General features: G+C 33.4%; 1 protein-coding gene across 1 annotated transcript in view; it reads left to right on the plus strand.

The window, feature by feature from the left end:
* Window positions 1–23,623, plus strand: part of LOC118019459 (phytanoyl-CoA hydroxylase-interacting protein-like) — an 82,991-nt gene that overhangs the window by 57,183 nt on the left and 2,185 nt on the right. The window contains exons 2-4 of the mRNA XM_035018659.1: window positions 7,001–7,197; window positions 9,107–9,281; window positions 17,271–17,388. Coding sequence (XP_034874550.1) covers window positions 7,001–7,197; window positions 9,107–9,281; window positions 17,271–17,388 — 490 coding nt within the window. The remainder of the gene's footprint in view (window positions 1–7,000; window positions 7,198–9,106; window positions 9,282–17,270; window positions 17,389–23,623) is intronic.

Here is a 23,623-nt window from a genome sequence, read left to right on the forward strand (position 1 = left end):
GGGTAGCATAGACATTTTAACAATGTTTATTCTTCCGATCCATGAGCATGGAATGTTTTTCCATATTTTTGTGTCTTCTTCAATTTCTTTCACGAGTGTTCTGTAGTTCCTAGAGTATAGATCCTTTACCTCTTTGGTTAGGTTTATTCTGAGGTATCTTATGGTTTTTGGTGCTATTATAAATGGAATTGTTTCTCTAATTTTTCTTTCTACAGTTGCATTGTTAGTGTATAAGAAAACAACTGACTTCTGATTGATTTTGTATCCTGCCACATTACTGAATTGCTGTATGAGTTCTAGTAATTTGGGGGTGGAGTCTTTTGGGTTTTCCACATAAAGTATCATGTCATCTGCTAAAAGAGAGAGTTTGACTTCTTCCTTGCCAATTTGAATACCTTTTATTTCTTTTTGTTGTCTGATTGCTGTTGCTCAGTTTTGAGCAAATTTTTGTATATGGTGTAAGGTCTAGGTCAATGCTCATTTTTTTTTCTTTTTTAAGATAAAATAAAGTTTTAATTTTTGCCCATCAAAACACGTGGATATTTTAAATAGCAATAAATGGAATTGATAAGGGTGCAAAAAAAGGCACTAAGAGTAGTTGGAAATACAAATTGGTGAAAACAAATGTGATTCAGCATTTGCATTTCTTGGGATTTATCCAAAGTTAAATAATCATAGATCTATACAAAAATATACATAGAATGAGTTGACTGAAGTGTTATTATAGGAAAACACTGGAAACAATCTACATGTCCAGTATCAGGATGACTGATTAGTAGAACAAAATACACCAAGATTAGAATAATGTGTAGTCATGTGAAAATGTTCACAGTCTATTAAATGAAAAACAGGTTACAAAACATTAAGCACAATATGTTAATAAGGATTAAAAGTGATTTTTATTTTCTTTGTGTTTTTTTCCCTAAAAGTTCCAGCAGTATTCAGTGTTACCATTAAGAGTATTTTTTATTTTGAGAATTTATTGTAAATAAGGCATAGAACAGTTTCACATTTTGTTGTGGTTACTATTTTAGTTTTATTATTGTCTAATTAGTTTTTCTTTCATGACTTTAAAAGCATTGCAGGATTTAAAAAATAATTATAATAAAAAACTATTGCAGCATTTTAATATTTTTATGAAGAGGAAAGTACTTTTTCCTCAGCAGACTGTATCTCTGACTTTGTAATGACAATTATTAAAATATGTATTAATTTAAATATGTATACACATATGATTTTAATTTTAAAAATAAATCTTCCTATATGTACTACGGTAGCAGATTTTTTTATCACTAAATTTTAGGAAAGAAAAAAGATATGAGAAAATTGTCCCATCTTGCTATTTTTAAGGGAAGTAACCTAACACCTGTAATTTCTTTCTTAGAAAGATAGCTCGAGGCTTATTATTAAAACTAATTACCTTTATTATTTTTAAAAAAACATTTTCTTACTTTATTCAAAGTGAATAATTTATGTTCTTTTAACTACTATAACTAAGATTTTAGATTGGCTTCTTTTGTAGTGCTCTAGGGAAAATATTATGAAGAAGAAAAACCACTCATTTTCACAGCAAAACTGATGGGGCAAAGGGACAATGGTACAATAAGTATGCTAAAAATATAAATGTCCTCAATAAAAAGAAACATGCTCTATTGCAATTGTTGCAAGAGTACATCTAGGTTATTCAGCAGGTGATACTTTTAATCTTTATTCAAGATAACTGTTTTTTTAGCTTAATCAAATTGGGTCATACACTTCATAAGGTAATCTTGATAACCAAGTAAGTTTTTTCTCTGCTATATCTTTCAAAAAGATAAATATAAAGAAAACATCTCAGGTTCTAAAGAGTTTAGCTAAGGACTTTGATAGCTAAGTATTTTAAATCTCTGTATAAAGCTATTAAAAATATAGTATCATTGTATGTATTATATATTCATACAGATAAGTACATATACATATGTTATAAATGAGACAAAAAGATTATGTTGCATAATTTCTATTCTGAAACATGGTCTTGAAATAAAGGAATAAGAATTATAATGGGTAATGTTTGTTTAGAACAGCTTTTCTAATTCTTGAGGGGGAAGGGGGAAAAATAGCAAATTTGAAGGATCTCTATTTCTTATAGATTGTATAATTTATAGAATATATTGACATATAGAAATGTATATAGATATATAGAAACTCATAATGCTGTAACAGCACTGGTTTTTATATTTGTAGATGGAAGTATGTGATAATGAAGGTAGATGTGAAGTGGGCTATTATTCTTTTGTATGCTTAAAATGTTTTAGTGAGTCTAGATCTTCTCAAGGTCCTTTAAATACAGAGCTTGTGGGGTGCCTCAGTCTGTTAAAGTGTCTTCCTTAGGCTCAGGTCATGATCTCCAGGTCCTGGGATTGAGACCCACTTCCAGCTTCCTGCTCAGCAGGGAGTCTGCTTTTCCCTTTCCCTCTGCCCCTTCCCCCCATTCATGCTCTCTCTCTCTCAAATAAATAAATGATAATATAAATAAATAAATACAAAGCTTGTGTGTACTTCTCAACCATCTTCTTAAAAATGTGGATTTATACTGGACACTCATGGTTATTTAAAAATTGCTTTCTCGGTATGTTTGAGGGGCACATTTGAACTAATTATATGAGTCTGACAATACATTTTAATAAAATTTAATCTTCAGTATTATGCATATTGAACTCCATCTAAATCAACCATAAGTTTTTTTCTCTTAGATAATTCCTCAACTTCCATGACCCACTTCTAGTCTCCTTTTTTAGCATTCTCATTCAGTATTTTTTCCTATTACCTGTGCTGAATTAACTAAAATGAAGATGTACTGTTTCTTAATGCTTTTACTATTGCCTCCGTTTAGAATGCTGTCCTCAGCTTTTTCACTACTGTCTTCACTTGTTGAAATTCTGCTTCTCCCACAACATTGTGGTTATAGTTAACAATACTATATTGTATACCTCAAAACTGCTAAGAAACCAAATCTTAAATGTTCTCACCACAAAAAGGAAATGTTAAATTTGGGACATGATGGAGGTATTAGCTAATTCTACAGTGGTAATCATATTGCAATATATAAATATAAATATATATATATTTATGTATCACATCAACAAAATTGTAAACTTAAAACTTACACAGTATTATATATCAATGACATCTCAATTTTTAAAAATTTACTTCTCCTAAAACAAAGAGTTTCACATTTTCTGAAGCATGATTTGATTCCCTTAATATAGTCTTTCAGTTAAATTATGTTATCACATAACATAATTTTATTATGACATTTCCCACATTCTTCCCAATTTTATATCCTTGAGGCAAAAGCTAGTTTTTACATCTTTGTACATTTTCTGTTGTGTACTTTTGATACATAGATAATTACAACTTAGTAAAAGTTGTAATAACAAAAATAAATATGAAGGGACACATAACTAAGTGGCAGTGTGATAAGGATCCTCAACCAGCTTTACAAATCTAAGTGATTTGTCAGGGTCAATATGAGAAGCCACTTGAGTTCAACAACCTGCTAAAGGTATAGCAACAAATCATTGAAGGTAGAGATTTTATTTTAAAATATTCTAAGAAGATTGGTATCACATTCTGATTTTTAGTGTCTTAGAAAGTTTCCTAGAGTTAATATACAAATCCCAATAGGTAGTTTTTGGGGAGTTTATTAAAAATACAGACAAAAAAATGCTTTCCAACAATGAATAGATATAGCACAGAGGAAAAAAAAATATTTTAAAAGTGAAAGAATTTGTTACAAAAGTGCTTTTGAAATGCTTGTTCTGAGAAGCAGTTTTCATATTTTGGACAGATAAAAGTATCATTAATTTGTTTTCCATTCAGTATTACCAATCAGCAGTACAGTCACAGATCTTAGAATTATTTGTCAGGTAAAGTAGAAAAATGTAGCTAGGGCACCTGGGTGGCTCAGTTGGTTAAGCGACTGCCTTCGGCTCAGGTCATGATCCTGGAGTCCCAGGATCGAGTCCCGCATCGGGTTCCCTGCTCGGCAGGGAGTCTGCTTCTCCCTCTGACCCTCCCCCCTCTCATGCTTACTCTCTCTCTCATTCTCTCTCTCAAATAAATAAATAAAATCTTTAAAAAAAAAAAAAGAAAAGAAAAATGTAGCTAGAATTATTCTTAAGATGAAGTCTTATTAAGAAATAGAAGCTGCATTTAGAAATACACTTGATTGTACAGATCTAAGGTAGTACTGGCTGGTTATTGAATATTAGTGTCATGTGAATCACTGTTTCACTGATCTTACAGACAAAATCATTGTTTTCTGTCACTTATCTCAAAATCTCAGTTAAAAATTGATTCACAGAGTGTGAAGATAAAGGAAGTTACCAATCCTGATAGGATTGGTTTAAACTAAATTTTTTACTTGTTCTGCACAAGTAAGAAAGCTGCATAGAGTAATCTAGTGGCTTTGTTAAGAACTGGGAGTATGATAAGTAGCTTGAAAATAAAGATTCTTGATATAACAAGTCCTTCATAGGTTTGAGCTTTATATTCTGAATGGTAAAATAGGGTTTAAACAAAACTTTCCACATTTTAATAAATATAATTTTTTTTCTCAAATTTTAACTATTAGAGAAAAATATATAAAACAAAGTATTATATTCTAGGCAATAATCAATTATTTGTAACTTTAAGGTTGAATCCGATAACAGTGGAAGTTTAAGTAGCAAACTTTTGTATCTTTGTGTTAATATATTGAAATTGCATTTTCATTAAATTGGGCCAAATGCAAAATAGCTTTTTTTTTCTCTCTATGATCTTAAATAACAATTTTTTCACTCAGTTGTTATGAAATTATATGGAGAGTCATAATGCAGATGAGTTTTACAGAAACTTTTACTATTAGTGTCCAGAAAGTTTTTCAGTAGTGTTACTTATATTTTAAAGATAACTGCAATCAGAATAATAGGTAAAAACTTTGAGCTTTTCTAAATAGAACAAAAATTACTAATGTTTGAGTATTTATTGCCTTTCCCTTTTCCAAGTCCATTAAAAGGATTCCACTTAGTTTCTTCCCTTCCCTTGACTTCTAAAAGGCTTTTATTTAGGTCACAAGCAATTTGGGGATTCTGTTAGGCCAGATGAGAAGCAAAGAAGAGAGTGATAGAGTAATTTTTGTGGGAGTTTTATGGAGAAGGAATCCAGAGAAACTGGGGTGTGAGGGGAAGGTACGAAGAAGAAAAGAATTTTTAAAAGTATTGTTCAAGAAATGACAATAAAAAACTTAAGTTATTTTGAAATTAGTTTTCAATTGCCATCAGGTTCCTCTGGCAACAACACACCTTGAGATGAGACGATATGGGTCAAAGATTTAGGGACGCCTGGGTGGCTCAGTCGTTAAGCCTCTGCTTTGGGCTCAGGTCGGCTCAGGTCATGATCTCAGGGTCCTGGGATCGAGCCCCATGTGGGCTTCCTGCTCTGCTGGAAGCCTGCTTCTCCCTCTCCCACTCCCCCTGCTTGTGTTCCCTCTCTTGCTGTGTCTCTGTCAAAAAATAAACTCTTAAAAAAAAAAAGATTTAATAAGACTGGCAATTGTCAACAGTTTTATATCAACAATTGAGAGGGAGTGTGGGGGCAGGAGAACACAATCTAATCTGGAAATGGAAGATATTGCCACAAGATAATATTCATTGTTGTTGTTTTTAATTTTTGTTGATCAAGATTTACTATTTTATTCTGTTAAGTAACTAGTTATGTAGCTGATTTATGATCTACCACTTTTTATCATATGAATAACAATTACATTTATTTTTTTTCTCTGGGGCATTCAATTTTATGTTGGCTTGGGGTAAGAGAACATAGGAAGGAGAAATAGAGTAAAAGTTGATTCAGTATTTCTTTCCTATCTATGAAACGAACTTGGCAGGTCTATATTTTTTCTATTTTGACCAATCATCCATCTTATTCCACTCTATACTATTAGCCAAAGTTTCTCTTTTAGTTTCTCATTTTCTTTAACTGGAAATGCAGGATACAGTCTTTTAAGTAACCAGGTGTCAGATCAGTTCTTCAAGATTTTAATGATAACAATCAACATGACAATTGTTTTTTTTTCCTCTTTTAGCCTTATTTATTGTTTTAATAATCAAAATTAAATTGATCAAGACACAATAGGCAAAAAGATTCCTAGAATAATCCTTGACATAATAACTTGTAAGAGAATGGTCTTCAATATTATTTGTATATGTAGTATAACTATCACATGCTGTTTCTATAAATAGATATCTAAAACAAAAGGAAAATGGAAGAGTAATTTTTATAGACTGTCACTGATACCTCACAGATTTTTTTTAAGAAATGTTTTTTTTAATTTGACTGGATTCTTTCATTAGCAACATTTGTGACCTCATATAGTTTAAAACACCTGACATTAGAGCAGAATTGGTTGTTCATGTAGGAAAAATGGTCTCTTGGGTCTTTCCAGATGGTACCTACCATGTAAGGCCAATCTTTTATAGATTAGAAAGATGGATTATCAGTGTTTTTGTTTACATTCTGTGAAATCAAAAATTGGAAAAGTAAATTTTAAATTTAGAGGTGGTAAGGACAAATTCAGTTTTGTTTTTTTTTAATTGGTAAAATGCCTTTGTAAATGGCATTAGCTATCATTAACACGATATTTCATGAACAAAAATGAAATCTCAGATTTAGTAATTAGGTAGTTGAGTTCAGAAATACATACACAGGGGTCCTTGGGTGGCTCAGTTGGTTAAGCGTCTGACTTCAGCTCAGGTCATGATCTCAGGGTCCTGGGATCGAGCCTGCATTGGGCTCTCTGCTCAGCGGGGAGTCTGCTTCTCTCTCTCACTCTCCCTCTGGGCACACTCTCTTTCCCTATTTCTCTCTCAAATAAATAAATAAAAATCTTATTAAAAAAGAAATATATACACAACTGATGGCCTTGCAACCTGGAAAAAATACATTAGTTGGAAACTACCTGTGCATTGTTTTCTTGCAGGGAATAAATCACAAGACAGTGGCATAGCAGAGATGGAAGAACTTCCTGTACCACATAACATTAAAATAAGCAACATTACATGTGACTCATTCAAGATTTCATGGGAAATGGATTCAAAGTCAAAGGACCGTATTACACACTATTTCATTGACCTCAATAAGAAAGAGAACAAGAACTCCAATAAATTTAAACACAAGGTAAAATCTTAACACATACTTCTATTCATTTGCATCTTAAAATCTAAGTCTGAGGACATTTTAAAAGAAGGACTAATGTTCTATTAATTACTTAAGTGACGTATTTGACGTTTGGAAGAATAAAAATTACATGTCATTTCAAAACCCTATCCCTTTAAGAAATTTTGTAAGAAAATGAAATGCCAAGTATACTATTAAAATACAATTTTTCCCATAAAAGGTAAAATCATGACTCTCATATAGACATAAAAATGAACATGTGTTAAAAGATTTAACTCATTAATGAGGTAACTGATGAGGTGTTACAACCAGTTCAAAGGATAATCCAAAGAATAGACACAATCATAGATCAGTGTATGAAATAAATGTATAACTACAGGTAAAACTCGTTTGGGGTCAGGAAGGAGAAAGGGACAGAAGGGATGGATGGACAAAATTCATTTGCATGTATTTAGACAAGAATAACTGTTATCAGTTATCTACAGATTACAGTGTTATAAAATAACTTCCACAGAATCAAAAGAAAATAGCCAGAAGAATGTGCTATAGGCAAGGTATAGTTTTTCATTAAGGCATACATTTTTCCCTATAACTGCTGAGAGAGGAATGTGATATAGCTTATAAACTTTAGGGTATTTGTAAAATACTTTAGGGCTGAAAACTGCTTTATGTAGTCAATTTTATTTTATGATTTGAGGATGAAAATTAACCTTTATATGTCTTAGACCTGTTTACACCTCTTTGGTATTTATTCTTATAACAGTCTACTTATCACATATCTTTGCTGATACATATCTCTCTACATACACATCAGAAGTAGCATAGAGAGGATAATAGTTATTAAGTATTCTTTCTTATGTTTCAGTATTTTCACTGATGAAAACTGGTCTTTTTTTTATACTGATACTAAATTTAACTTGGCAAATCTTTTGGAAGAGCTGCCTTATCCTTTCTGGAAATTATGTCTTTTACCAAATGCACAGTTATACACACTAATGATAAGTGAGGATTATATGTATAGATAAGTGTGAGAGAACAAGATTGATAAGTCATTATTCTAACCATGTTCTAATTTTGATTATGCTTTCTAGTTATGGATATTTTCTTTGCTGACATTTGCCTTCTTGAAGTAGTTTTGAAATATTTCCTTGAAATAGCTTTGAAATACTTAATGTTATGTGATGATTAGGTCAAGATTTGACCCCCTTTTCTTCATTCCACACTTAGAAAACCATGTCTTGGAAACGTAGTGAATATTCAACTAGCAAGTTTAATAACCTTATTAATCATTGTTTAGAAATACCTAAACATTTCTGTGACACATAAGCTCCATACTTGAATACAACTGAAACAGATATTACCTCTTTTGTATACAAAACTGATTCATTTATCTTAAAATAGTTATTTTTAAAATGTTTTCTGCCTTCACATATAAAATATTTAGTAATGGGCTACTCTGGTAAAATTAATGGATAGTATAAATTAAACAAATATATTTTAAAATACAAAATCATTGAATTTTATTTGTCATGTTTCTGGGTTTTGGGAGGTTTTGTTTTGTTTTATAATTTAATATTAGAATATTGCATTTTAAGGAACATATATAAGGAGTGTACAGAGAAGAACAAGAATCAAGAAAACAGAAATCTAAATATATTTATGTCATTAACTAGCTGTATGACCTTGGTCATGCCTTTTGATCAAGTTGGGCCTTATTTTTTTTACATCTGGAGAATTATAATAATTATTAAATATCTTTAAAAAGGAAAATTCTGTCATTAGCCAGGAATTTCACAAGTTCCTCCACATTGTTTACAATTGATTCAGGTTATACTGCTAAATTATTTCTTCCCTCCCTCCCTGCCTTCCACCCTTCCTTCTTTCCTGTTTTTCTTTCTTTTTGTCTTAGGATGTTCCAACGAAATTGGTGGCAAAAGCTGTTCCCTTGCCCATGACTGTCCGTGGACACTGGTTTTTGAGCCCGAGAACTGAATATACAGTAGCAGTGCAAACTGCCTCAAAACAGGTTGACGGTGATTATGTTGTGTCTGAATGGAGTGAAATTATAGAATTCTGCACAGCAGGTAAGAGAACTAGATACAAATACAGAAAAATATTTAATAGTTCCTTAAAAGCTAATTACAGAAAAATATTTTTTAATCATAAGGTGATATGAATTGCATTGGGTTATTTTTACATCGACAATAGCATTGTGTACTAGAACAAGCTATGCTGTGTTAGTTGGAGGGAGCTTAGATTCTCAGCAAAAACTGAGTAATGGCATTAAATCAGTTCTTTGCTGCATAGTTTGATTTTTCAAAGTAAAAGCTTTGCAAATAAAAATTGGTTTAGTTTGAAAATATACTCAAACATATTTTGAGCTTCATTTTGAGAGAGAGCTTTTTTTTTTTCTTTAAATTTTCACAGATATTTATGGCACCTGGGTGGCTCAGTCGGTTAAGTGGCTGCCTTTGGCTCAGGTCATGATCCCAGGATTCTGGGATCAAGCCCTGTGTCTCTGGTTCCCTGTTCAGCAGGGAGCCTGCTTCTCCCTCTCCCTCTGCCTGCCACTCCCCCTGCTTGCACTCTCTCTCTCTGTCAAATAAATAAAATAAATAGAATCTTAAAAAAAAAATGTTCACAGATATTGAAACAAAGAAGTCAGGAACATCTTTCTGTAACTTAGGGGAATGAATGCAGATCTTAATGACTGTACCTAGCAGAAATGTTATTGGATTTTTCACTTGAGTGCTGAAAATCTGTATCTAAACTAGTGGTGTGTGTGTGTGTGTGTGTGTGTGTGTGTGTGTGTGTCTTTGCTTCATTAGAAAGTACCTCATAGACATTTGACATTGAGATACCTGATGTGGAGAGGCCCATCCCCTTTGATTTGGAACTATACCTTAATATTCCATTAGATTGGAAATGTTACCATTTATCTGTTTATTCATTCATTTAAGAAACAAATATTTGGTGAGCACTTAAATAGGTGTTGAAGTGATACAAAGATATCTTTACCTGAATACATCTGTCATCCTCTCCTTGTCTCTTAGAATGGGGCTTTATTTCCTCTTTGTATAGGTGATTGTTTCCTCTAAAAAATTGTAGAGAAAGGCTAAGTGTTTTTCAACATAAAGGAGCTTGAAGAAAAATTCTTAAAAACAATTTGCCTCAACTATTGTAGGTTGCTTAGCAACTTTTCCCAGCTGAAGTATCCTTCATATAAACCAGCCTTTTTTTTCTCCCCATAACATCACACCTGCATTATTTTAGACTCAGTACATACTTAGCAACTGCTTTATCTCACTATCTTGTGTTGTTTCTTAATCTCAAATTCAGTGTAAAACTTCTCCTATAGATATGTTAAATGGATGAAATTTTAATTCTATGTTATTTTGATTTTATCTTCAACCCTTTTTATATATGGAGAAGTTGCTAAGGATTATAACATCCTTGATTGTTAAGGATTTCAGTCTTTGAGAGCAAGGAAATAGTATCTCTCATATTTCTTCCGAAGATACTGATTATAAGTTCCACCATTTTATACTGTCAGTTAAACTATGAAACAGTGTTTTCTTATCACAGTTATTGTTGGACTCTTTAAGAAGTTAAATGTGAAAAAATACATTTTGGACTAGATGAAATATGGTATTAATCATAGTTTAGTTATCAGTAATGAAACAGCTAATTTTTATATTGTATTAATAGTAACATTAATAGTGAGTAAAGAATTCTCAATGATATAACTTTTACCTATATTTGATGTGTTATATTGGAGTTAATATATTCCCTCAGTTTTTTCCTGAAATAAAATTCTTCTTTGGAATCTATCTCACGTTTACTTTTCTCTACTGCATTTCGTTCCATTTACTTTTTTTTTTTAATTTTATTTTATTATGTTATGTTAATCACCATGCATTACATCATTAGTTTTTGATGTAGTGTTCTGTGATTCATTGTTTGCATATAACACCCGGTGCTCCGTTCAGTACATGCCCTCTTTAATACCCATCAACAGGCTAACCCATCCCCATACACCCTCCCCTCTAGAACCCTCAGTTTGTTTCTCAGAGTCCAGTCTCTCATAGTTCATCTCCCCCTCTGATTTCCCCCCGCCTTCATTTTTCCCTCTCCTGCTTTCTTCTTTTTTTTTTTTTTTTAACATATAATGTGTTATTTATTTCAGAGTTACAGGTCTGTGATCCAACAGTCTCACACAATTCACAGCACTCACCATAGCACATACCCTCCCCAATGTCTATCACCCAGCCACCCATCCCTCCCACCCCCCACCACTCCAGCAACCCTTAGTTTGTTTCCTGAGATTAAGAATTCCTCATATCAGTGAGATCATATGATACATGTCTTTCTCTGATTGACTTATTTCGCTCAGCATAATACCCTCCAGGTCCATCCACGTCATTGCAAATGGCAAGATTTTGTTCCTTTTGATAGCTGCATAATATTCCATTGTATATATATATACCACATCTTCTTTATCCATTCATCTGTCGATGGAAATCTTGGCTCTTTCCATAGTTTGGATATTGTGGACATTGCTGTTATAAACATCAGGGTGCACGTACCCCTTCGGATCACTATATTTGTATCTTTGGGGTAAATACCCAGTAGTGAAATTGCTGGGTCGTATGGTAGCTCTATTTTCAACTTTTTGAGGAACCTCCACACTGTTTTCCAGAGTGGCTGCACCAGCTTGCATTCAACCAACAGTGTAGGAAGGTCCCCTTTCTCCGCATCCCCACCAACATCTGTCGTTTCCTGACTTGTTAATTTTAGCCATTCTGACTGGTGTGAGGTGGTATCTCATTGAGGTTTTGATTTGGATTTCCCTGATGCCGGGCAATGTTGAGCACTTTTTCATGTGTCTGTTGGCCATTTGGATGTCTTCTGTGGAAAAATGTCTGTTCATGTCTTCTGCCCATTTCTTGATTGGATTCTTTGTTCTTTGGGTGTTGAGTTTGATAAGTTCTTTATAGATTTTGGATACTAGCCCTTTATCTGATATGTCATTTGCAAATATCTTCTCCCATTCTGTCGGTTGTCTTTTGGTTTTGTTGACTGTGTCCTTTGCTGTGCAAAAGCTTTTTATCTTGATGAAGTCCCAATAGTTCATTTTTGCCCTTGCTTCCCTTGCCTTTGGCGATGTTTCTAGGAAGAAGTTGCTGTGGCTGAGGTCAAAGAGGTTGCTTCCTGTGTTCTCCTTTAGGATTTTGATGGACTCCTGTCTCCCATTGAGGTCTTTCAACCATTTGGAGTCTATTTTTGTGTGTGGTGTAAGGAAATGGTCCAGTTTCATTCTTCTGCATCTGGCTGTCCAATTTTCCCAACACCATTTGTTGAAGACACTGTCTTTTTTCCACTGGACATTCTTTCCTGCTTTGTTGAAGATTAGTTGACCATAGAGTGGAGGGTCCATTTCTGGGCTCTCTATTCTGTTCCATTGATCGATGTGTCTGTTTTTGTGCCAGTCCCATACTGTCTTGATGATGACAGTTCTGTAGTAGAGCTTGAAGTCCAGAATTGTGATGCCACCAGCTTTGCTTTTCTTTTTCAACATTCCTCTAGCTATTCAGGGTCTTTTCTGGTTCCATACAAATTTTAGGATTATTTGTTCCATTTCTTTGAAAAAAGTGGATGGTATTTTGATAGGGAATGCATTAAATGTGTAGATTGCTCTAGGTAGCATTGACATCTTCACAATATTTGTTCTTCAAATCCATGAGCGTGGAACATTTTTCCATTCCTTTGTGTCTTCCTCAATTTCTTTCATGAGTACTTTATAGTTTTCTGAGTACAGATTCTTTGCCTCTTTGGGTAGATTTATTCCTAGGTATCTTATGGTTTTAGGTGCAATTATAAATGGGATCAACTCCTTAATTTCTCTTTCTTCTGTCTTGTTGTTGGTGTATAGAAATGCCACTGATTTCTGTGCATTGATTTTTATATCCTGTCACTTTACTGAATTCCTGTATGAGTTCTAGCAGTTTTGGGGTGGAGTCTTTAGGGTTTTCCACATAAAGTATCATATCATCTGTAAAGAGTAAGAGTTTGACTTCTTTTTTGCCGATTTGGATGCCTTTGATTTCTTTTTGTTGTCTGATTGCTGTGGCTAGGACTTCTAATACTATGTTGAATAGCAGTGGTGTAGTGGACATCCCTGCCATGTTCCTGACCTTAGGGGGAAAGATCTCAGTTTTTCCCCATTGAGACTGATATTTGCTGTGGGTTTTTCATAGATGGCTTTTATGATATTGAAGTATGTACCCTCTATCCCTATACTCTGAAGAGTTTTGATCAAGAAAGAATGCTGTACTTTGTCAAATGCTTTTTCTGCATCTATTGAGAGGATCATATGGTTCTTGTTCTTTCTTTTATTAATATATTTTATCACATTGATTGATTTGTGGATGTTGAACCAACCTCGGAGCCCAGGGATAAATCCCACTTGGTTGTGGTGAATAATCCTTTTAATGTACTGTTGGATCCTATTGGCTAGTATTTTGGTGAGAATTTTTGCATCCATGTTCATCAGGGATGTTGGTCTGTAATTCTCCTTTTTGATGGGGTCTTTGTCTGCTTTTGGGATCAAGGTAATGGTGACCTCATAAAATGAGTTTGGAAGTTTCCTTCCATTTCTACTTTTTGGAGCAGTTTCAGAAGAATAGGTATTAATTCTTCTTTGAATGTTTGGTAGAATTCCCCTGGGAAACCATCTGGCCCTTGTTTGTTGGGAGATTTTTGATGACTGCTTCAATTTCCTTAGTGGTTATAGGTCTGTTCAGGTTTTCTATTTCTTCCTGGTTCAGTTTTGGTAGTTGATACATCTCTAGGAATGCATCCATTTCTTCCAGATTATCTGATTTGCTGGCAAAGAGTTGCTCATAATATGTTCTTATAATTGTTTGTATTTCTTTGGTGTTGGTTGTGATCTCTCCTCTTTCATTCATGATTTTGTTGATTTGGGTCATTTCTCTTTTCTTTTTGATAAGTCTGGCCAGGGGTTTATCATCTTACTAATTTTTTCAAAGAACCAGCTCCTAGTTTTGTTGATCTGTTCTACTGTTCTTTTGGTTTCTATCTCATTGATTTCTGCTCTGATCTTTATTATTTCTCTTCTCCTGCTGGGTTTAGGCTTTATTTGCTGTTTTTTCTCTAGCTCCTTTAGGTGTAGGGTTAGGTTGTGTCATTGAGACTTTTCTTGTTTCTTGAGAAAGGCGTGTATTGCTATATGCTTTCCTCTTAGGACTGCCTTTGCTGCATCCCAAAGATTTTGAACAGTTGTGTTTTCATTTTCATTGGTTTCCATGAATTTTTTAAATTCTTCTTTAATTTCCTGGTTGACCCATTCATTCTTTAGTAGGATGCTCTTTAGCCTCCATGTATTTGAGTTCTTTCTGACTTTCCTCTTGTGATTGAGTTCTAGTTTCAAAGCATTGTGTTCTGAAAATAGGCAGGGAATGATCCCAATCTATTGGTACTGGTTAAGACCTGATTTGTGACCTAGGATGTGATCTATTCTGGAGAATGTTCCATGGGGACTAGAGAAGAATGTGTATTCCGTTGCTTTGGGATAGAATGTTCTGAATATATCTGTGAAGTCCATTTGGTCCACTGTGTCATTTAAAGTCTTTATTTCCTTGTTGATCTTGTGCTTAGATGATCTGTCCATTTCAGTGAGGGGGGTGTGAAAGTCCCCCACTATTATTGTATTGTTGTCGATGTGTTTTTTTTTTTCTTTTGTTATTAATTGGCTTATATATTTGGCTAATTTGTCTGATATAAGGATTGCCACCCCATCTTTCTTTTGGTGTCCATTAGCATGGTAAATGGTGTTCCACCCCCTCACTTTCAATCTGGGGGTGTTTTGGGGTCTAAAATGAGTCTTGCAGACAGCATATTGATGGGTCTTGTTTTTTATCCAATCTGATAGCCTGTGTCTTTTGATTGGGGCATTTAGCCCATTTACATTCAGGGTAACTATTGAAAGATATGAATTTAGTGCCACTGTATTGCCTGTAAGGTGACTGTTAGTGTATATTGTCTGTGTTCCTTTCTGGTCTATGTTACTTTTAGGCTCTCTCTTTGCTTAGAGGATCCCTTTCAATATTTCTTGTAGGGCTGGTTTTGTGTTTGCAAATTCCTTATTTTTTGTTTGTCTTGGAAGCTTTTTATCTCTCCTATTTTCGATGACATCTGAGCTGCATATAGTATTCTTGGCTGCATATTTTTCTCATTTAGTGCTCTGAATAGATCCTGCCAGTCCTTTCTGGCCTGCCAGGTCTCTGTGGATAGGTCTGTTGCCAATCTAATGTTTCTACCATTGTAGGTTACAGATCTCTTGTCCTGAGCCACAGTCTTTTTTGATATTGTTTTAATACATGCTATTTTCTATAGGACTGCACTAAACAAAGTCATAGTATTTGTCCAATTAAAAGAGCTTTAATTTACCTGCTAAAATCCCCATTTGACGTTGGGGAAAAGTGTGAAATATTACTTCTTCTTTAGCTTAAGGAAGACCTTTGGCATTTCCAGTTCAGAAATACCTGTCTGTAGATGCATACACATTCACTCTGTTCTATAATCTGTTTAACCATATGAGTACATGTTTTATTTCTATGTGTATTAAGGAAAATCTTGTCGTCTTTCATTTAGAGTGATCACCCTATTGCTCTTTTACTGAACTACATCTCATAATTCTGCTAAGAATGTTATGGGGTAAATAATAAAATGCCAGCTTTTAAATGTGCCACAATAGTTTTCTATAAATTATTTTGCATTTTTAATTTCTATGAGTAAAATATAAAGGGAACTTAAGGTTTTCAAAGCTTATTGTTTCAGATTATCAAAATAATTCAGAGACTTTTATCTAAACTTTATCAATAATCTTTAATCTGTAAATTTTGAGGAAGCTTTTTGTATAAATTGTCTTTTAATCTGTATAATAGCTAATTCACTCCACATTTATTGAGCACATACTGTGTGCTATGTTCTGTGCAAAATATTGACATAAAATAAAATAGAATGCCACCAACTAATCTACTTCTAGTCTTGTCTATGTTAGAGCTAAAACCATGTGCTTGCCCCATAAATCACAGTTGTCTATATATTTATCTATGTATATTTATTTGCAAATTTAGACTCTGAGTTCTTTGAAAGGAAGAATATTCTTTTTGATCTTTTAACCTGATCATCTAATTTTGCATGATGCTTTCTGCATCATCTGTTCTAATCTAAATAAATGTGAGCCAGTGAAGCAGTTAGTAAACAAACTGTGCTGTCGTGAGCAGCTCAACTATGTTGCTTTTATTTGGAATGTCTGATAATCTTTATAGACAAAAATTTTTGCTTAGATTTTGGTAGAGGAGTTTGACAACAGTCCTCAATTTTCAAAACAGAAAGTTGGTGAAAGGATCAAGTTGCTTGGAGAGAAGCTTTAGATTTTCAACAGTCTTGTATACCTGAAAACCATCAACTAAAAACCAGAGACCTAGTCTCTAAATTACTAGCTATATGAACATTTGGCAAATCAAACCGTGGCAAGCCTCAATTTCTGCATCAATAAAATTGCCATATTTAATCTATCTCACCAACCTCGTAGATGTAAAGAGTATATTAAATGAACATTATTATTGCTACCCTTTTAAATTCAATTTGGTACTGATTGCAGGTTAGAAGCTTCTTTTATTTGACTTATCAGTTGATTCAAGAAAAGCTAGTATGGTGCCAATTGGTATTACTTGTGTTATGCCAAGTCTGCATTCCTTACTTAACATTTTTGTTGCAGGATCTTTCATTTCAAAGAGTGAAACAAATGCATGGGTATCCTAAAAAAAAATAATAATAAAAAAAAAAATAAGCCGTAACAAATACATTTTTTTGTAGAAAGCAAAATGTGCCAAACAAAGACAATGAATTTTTTTTTCAGTGCAATTTCCTATTCACTAAGATAAATTTTCTAAAGGTGAATTTTAATAATTTCCAATTTATTAAACATGTAGTTGATACCTTTGGTAATGTATTTTTAGTAAGAGAATTTTTTTTGTTATTTTCAGACTATTCAAAAGTTCATCTAACACAGCTATTGGAGAAGGCCGAAGTGATTGCAGGACGGATGCTTAAATTTTCTGTTTTTTATCGTAACCAACACAAAGACTATTTTGACTATATTCGGTAAGGATAAAAAAATATATACTGATTTGCTTTACTAAATGCCATTCTAAGCTCTAGGCTCAGGTTTTCCTTGAGTCTAGTTCTGTGAAATAGCAATTTTTGTTTTCTTTTCAAAATAGTTAATTATACTCTTTTATTTCCCAGAATAATTGAGTAGAAAAAAATCAGATTATGGGATTTTTTTTTTCACTTTATTTACATCCCTTTCTATAATCATTTGTAATGACAGTTCCTGTCTATTTGAGTGGAAGATCTTAAACCTCCAGGGTTTAGACTGATGACCATTCATGACAAATTCCTCTACCACCCAATAACTAAACTAAATAATTCTCTTCTTGTGGATTGATTGCTTTAAGATACTGAAAATGGGAGGGGGAGACGTAACTTTCGTGAAATATGTTGAATCAGGTGGGATTTTTCAGGCTTCAGTCTAAGTGATGAGATCTCTTAGCCATTATCTTGGATTAATTATTCATGAGGACAGTCTGCTGTGTTTACTTTTGAATTCTAATGTTCAATTAGTATTTCTAAGATAGCCTGTGTTTACACTGGGAAGCAGTTTCCAAGAATTCAAAAGAAATCCATGCTACAGGTAGTTTTAATACTTAATAATCCTTTTATATTTACAGACGAAAATTTCAGGACAGTAAATAGAGATATATGTTTTTAAAGGCTAAGACTAAGGTTTTTAAAATGATAAATGCTATTTAGTTCTAAAACTTTTATACAGTAATCTCTATAATTTGTCATTTGGTCTCACTTTAAACTTTAAGTTGTAAGGATTATAATGAAAAAAAAAATAGGAAGCTTTGTTGTTATTTGTTTCTTACTTCTCTAGTTTTCTTAAGTCATGATCATGGTTTTAGATTTAAATCAGCTCCAAGCTGTGGAAAATGTAAAGGGAATCGGAGAGAGAAAGATGAATTTAGGCATCTGATTTCATCAAATGAAATACTTTGCAATATCATGGTTTTTTTTTTTTATATATATATATTGATGCTACAAACCATAAGGTTGAATATCTTATAAACACAGAGTTTAGTCCATAATTCTTCTATCTGATAATTATTTACCCTTGAATCTATACATATTTCATGGTGGATGCCATTAACCTAATTTAGACAGTAGAAACAGATATAACACAAATTAATGTATCTGTCAATTGTGAATGGGAATGACCATATATATTTAACAAGAAAGGTTTTCTTTAAGCATAAAATTTGAAAACAAAAAGATCTATTGCTATTTTTTTTACTAAGAAATACATCAATATAATAAATACATCTTTGGTACAAGGTTTAGATTCTTAGAATATTGCCAATGTCTATTTTAGGTGGCCACTGGAGGTCAGTATTTCTCTGATTTTCTCTGCCCTTTGGGTCGAAACTAGCCTATTTTCAGGTCTTTAGATACTAAAATTTGCATCATCTGTTTTCAAAAACTCTTCTAAGAAGAAAAGAAATGATAAAGACTGCCTGGAAAAAGTCATTGTATATATTGTATAATTGATTCCAGTCTACTAGAATGAAAGATATATTTACTAACAAGGAAATTTACCTTTGTTGGAGTTTCCATGACAGTTGTAAAATCCATGTAAATTATATCTTAATACAATATATATAAATAAATATACTTCTCAAGTGTGGGTACAGTTCTTCAAAATTGCTTTTTCAAAACGCTTTATTAAAAAAATAGTAGACATTAGCTTCAATGGACCTTGATTTTTCTTTTTAGGTAATGAATTCTAATCAGGACCCACTTCCTTTATCAGAATCCATTTAAAATGTCAATTTGTTAAGCAAAATGCTTGAATAGAAATGAACCTTTCACTTACCTAACTACAGACTTTCCAAATCATTACAAATTATGAAAAAGTATTAGGTAAATTCTGACTCAATCCATATGGATTGAACTCATTTTGATCTCTTTCTCTAGAGATAAATTTCTAAGTGAATATTGCTTTCCCTTACCCCAGATCAAAATACCACTTTCTCTCTTACTCCTTCAAGTTCACTAGGTAGCCTCACTATCCTTAAAACACCTTTCTAGATCAGAAAGTTTTTTCTTTACCAATCCACTGACAGGTGTAGTAATTCCTGGTGCTTTTAGGTGTTAGATTGTATATCCTCAAAGTTGATGTTTGTCACTAATGCTAATACATTTCTCCTAGTCTCAGTTCCTGTCTCCATATTTTCTGCTATTATTATTTCATTAATTGAACTTGTAGATTCATGTTGGACACATATCATATCGATATTTGGTTTTTGTTAATGAGAATGTAACTGTAACAAGGGTAAGAATTTTGACCCAGGACAAGATGGAGTGGAAACATTTCTCCCTATTTTTCCCACTAAGTGTGACTAAAAACTCTGGACTTTATATATAAAAGAAACATGGGAATCTGAAAGGTGGAAGAAGACTGAAAGGTAGAGAGAAGTCAGTTAGGGACCATGGGACTCAAGGGACAATACACTAATGAGTTCCCTGAGTTTTCTTTTTAGCTCTTATATTCTGGACTGAGTTCTGAAGAAGCCAAAAACGGCAAAATGCTGATGGTCATTTTTTACAGTATCTACTGCAAAAGAATGACTAAAAGAAGTTTTTTTGTTTATTTTTTTATTCATCATGATAAGTGTACTCTTCAATCCCCACCCTCTATTTCTCCTATCACCCCACCAACCTCTCTTCTGGTAGCCATAAGTTTGTTCTCTATAGTTAAGAATCTGTTTCTTAGTTTGTCTCTTTTTTTTTTCCTTTGCTCATTTGTTTTGTTTCTTAAATTCCACATATGCGTGAAATCATATGCTATTTGTCTTTCTCTGACTGACTTATTTCACTTAGCATTATACTCTCTAGCTTTATCCATGTTGTTGCAAATAGTAAGATTTCATGCTTTTCTTTGGCTGAATAATATGCTACATCTTCTTTATCCATTCATCAGTCAATGGACACTTGAGCTGCTTCCATAATTCAGTGATTATAAATAATGCTGCAGTAAACAGGGGTGCTTGTATCCCTTTGAATCAGGGTTTTGTATTATTTGGGTAAATATCCAATAGTGCAATTCCTGGATAATAGGGTAGATCTATTTTATCTACCAGTTTTATTTACCAGTTTGCAATCCCACCAAAAGTGCAAGAGTATTCCTTTTTCTCCACATCCTCGCCAACACTTGTTTCTCGTGTTGTTGATTTTAGTCATTCTGACAGGTGTGAGGTGATATCTCATTGTAGCTTTGATTTGCATTTACCTGTTGATTAGTGATGTGTTGAGCATCTTTTCATGTGTTTGTTGGCCATCTGGATGCCTTCTTTGGAGAAATGTCTGTTCATTTCTTCTGCCCATTTTTAATTGGATTATTTGGGTTTTTTGGTATTGAGTTGTAGAAGTTGCTTATATATTTTGGATACTAATCCTTCATTAGATAATGTCATTTGCAAATATTTTCTCCCATTTCATAGGTTGCCTGGTCATTTTGTTGATTGTTCCCTTCACTGTGCAGAAGCTTTTTATTTTGATGTAATCCCAATAGTTTATTTTTGCTTTTATTTCTCTTGCCTCAGGAGACATTTCTGGAAAAATGTTTCTATGACTAATATCAGAGAAATTACTGCCTGTGCTCTCTTCTAGGACTTTTATGGTTTCAGGTCTCACATTTAGGTCTTTAATCCATTTTGAGTTTACTTTTGTGTATGGTGTAAGAAAGTGGTCCAGTTTTATTCTTTTGCATGTAGTTTCTCATGGATATTCTTTCTTCCTTTGTCAAAAATAAGATTAACTGTGGGTTTATTATTGGGTTTTCTATTCTGTTCCATTGATCTCCATGTCTATTTTTGTGCCAGTCCCATACTGTTTTAATTACTACCACTTTGTAATATAACTTGAAATCTGAAATTGTGATACCTCCAGCTTTGTTTTTCTTTTCCAAGATTGCTTCAGCTATTCAAGGTCTTTTGTGGTTCCATACAAATTTTGGGATTGTTTGTTATAGTTTTGTGACAAATGCTAATGCTATTTTGATAGGGATTGTATTAAATGTGTAGATCACTTTGGGTAGTATAGACATTTTAACAATAGTTGTTCTTCCAACTCATAAGCATGGCATGTCTTTCCATTTCTTTGTGTCATCTTGAATTTTTTTCATCATTGTTTTATAGTTTTTGGAGTACAGGTCTTTCACCTCTTTGGCTGAGTTTATACCTAGATATTTTATTGGTTTTGGTGCATTTGTAAATGCGATTGTTTTCTTAATTTCTCTTTCTGCTACTTCATTATTAGTGTATAGGAATCCAATGGATTTCTATACCTTGATTTTGTATCCTGTAACTTTACTGAATTCATTTATCAGTTCTAGTAGTTTTTCGGTGGAGTCTTTAGGGTTTCTATATATAGTATCATGTCATCTGCATACAGTAAGAGATTTACTTCTTCCTTACCAATTTGGATACATTTTCTTTCTTTATGTTGTTTGATTGCTGTGGCTAGGACATCTAGTACTACGTTGAATAAAAGTGGTGAGAGTGGATATCTTTGTCTTGTTCCTGACCTTAGGGGAAAAACTCTGAGATTTTCCCCATTGAGTATGATGTTGTCTGTGGGTTTTTCATATAAGGTCTTTGTTACGTTGAGGTATGTTTCCTCTAAATCTACTTTGTTGACAGTTTTACCATGAATGGATGTTGTACCTTGTCAAATGTTTTTTCTGCATCTGTTGAAATGATCATATGGTTCTTATCCTTTCTTCTGTTGATGTGATATATCATGTTGATTGTTTTGTGAATATTGAACCACTCTTGCATCTTGGGAATAAATCCCATTTGACTGTGGTGTATGATTTTTTTTAATGTATTATTGGTTTGCTAATATTTTGTTGAGGATTTTTGCATCTATATTCATGAGTGATGTTGGCCTGTCGTTCTCTTTTTTCATGGTGTCTTTATCTGGTTTTGGTATCAGTGTGATACTGGCCTCATAGAATGAATTTGTAAGTTTTCCTTCCTCTTGTATTTTTTGGAATAGTTTGAGAAGAATTGGTATTAACTCTTCTCTAAATGTTTAGTAGAACTTACCTGTGAAGCTGTCTGGTCCTGGACTTTTGTTTTTTGAGAGTTTTTTTGATTACCAGTTCATCCTCATTGCTGACAACTGATCTGTTCAAATTTTCTATTTCTTCCTGCTTTAGTTTTGGTAGATTATAGGTTTCCAGGAATTTATTCATTTCTTCCAAGTTATCCAGTTTTGTTGGTATTTAGGATCTGTTAAAGTTGTTTGTTTTTCTGTAGTGTTTATTATTTCTCCTCCTTCATTAGTAATTTTGTGCATTTGGGTCCTCTCTCTCCTGCTCTTTTTTTTTTTTTTAAAGAGTTTTATCAATTTTGTTGATCTTTGGTTTTATTGTTATTTTAGCTTCTATATCATTTATTTCTACTCTGATCTTTATTATTTCCTTCCTTTCCTGGGTTTGGATTTTGTTTGTTCTTCTTTTTCTAGCTCCTTTAGGTGTAAAGTAAGATTGAGATTTTTTCTTGCTTCTTGAGGTAGGCCTGTATAAACTTCCACCTTAGAACCTCTTTTGCTGCATCCCAAAGATTTTGGACCATTGTGTTTTCTAAAAGAAGTTTTTGAAAAAAGGAAGAGAATGATACTAGAAGGAATTTTGGAACATTAGGAGGAAAGAAGAAGAATAAGGATAAAAATATGGGGTCCAATCCAGAATATTCATACATCTCTTATTTATCTAGTGTCCTCTAATATGTGAGTTGCTTGGTCTTTCCTTGAAGCTGCATTTTTAATAAGCTTCCTTGGTAGTTCTTAGGCACTAGAATTTGAGACTCATTGTTGTTCTAAAGTTAGGGGAGACCCTGGGCATACCTCACCGACCCACAGGCTCTTTTGGAAGCATGCTGACTGGGAGAAGCTTCTCATGCCTGTGTGGTAAGTTGTAATTTTCATCCCAGGTCATGGTGGTCAAGGACCCAGCAAGAAAGGGAAGTCACACTTAGTGACAAAAGCATCATTCATAAAGGTATAGACAGGGTTAAGTCAACTAATAAGGGATGCTAAAGCAACCAGGAACTATCAAGAGTTGAAAGGTTTTACTACTCTTGGGAAGGGGAATGGAGGACACCCAATAGGAGAAGTAGTCAGAGACGTATAGTACATACGAATCCAGCCACACCAGAACCACAAGGCTCTGAAGCATGGAGGAAGTAGAAGACAGCACACTCAAGGCTTT

Source organism: Mirounga leonina, unplaced genomic scaffold, assembly GCF_011800145.1.
Source record: "Mirounga leonina isolate KUSES-001 unplaced genomic scaffold, KU_Mleo_1.0 Mir_108, whole genome shotgun sequence".
Taxonomy (NCBI): domain Eukaryota; kingdom Metazoa; phylum Chordata; class Mammalia; order Carnivora; family Phocidae; genus Mirounga; species Mirounga leonina.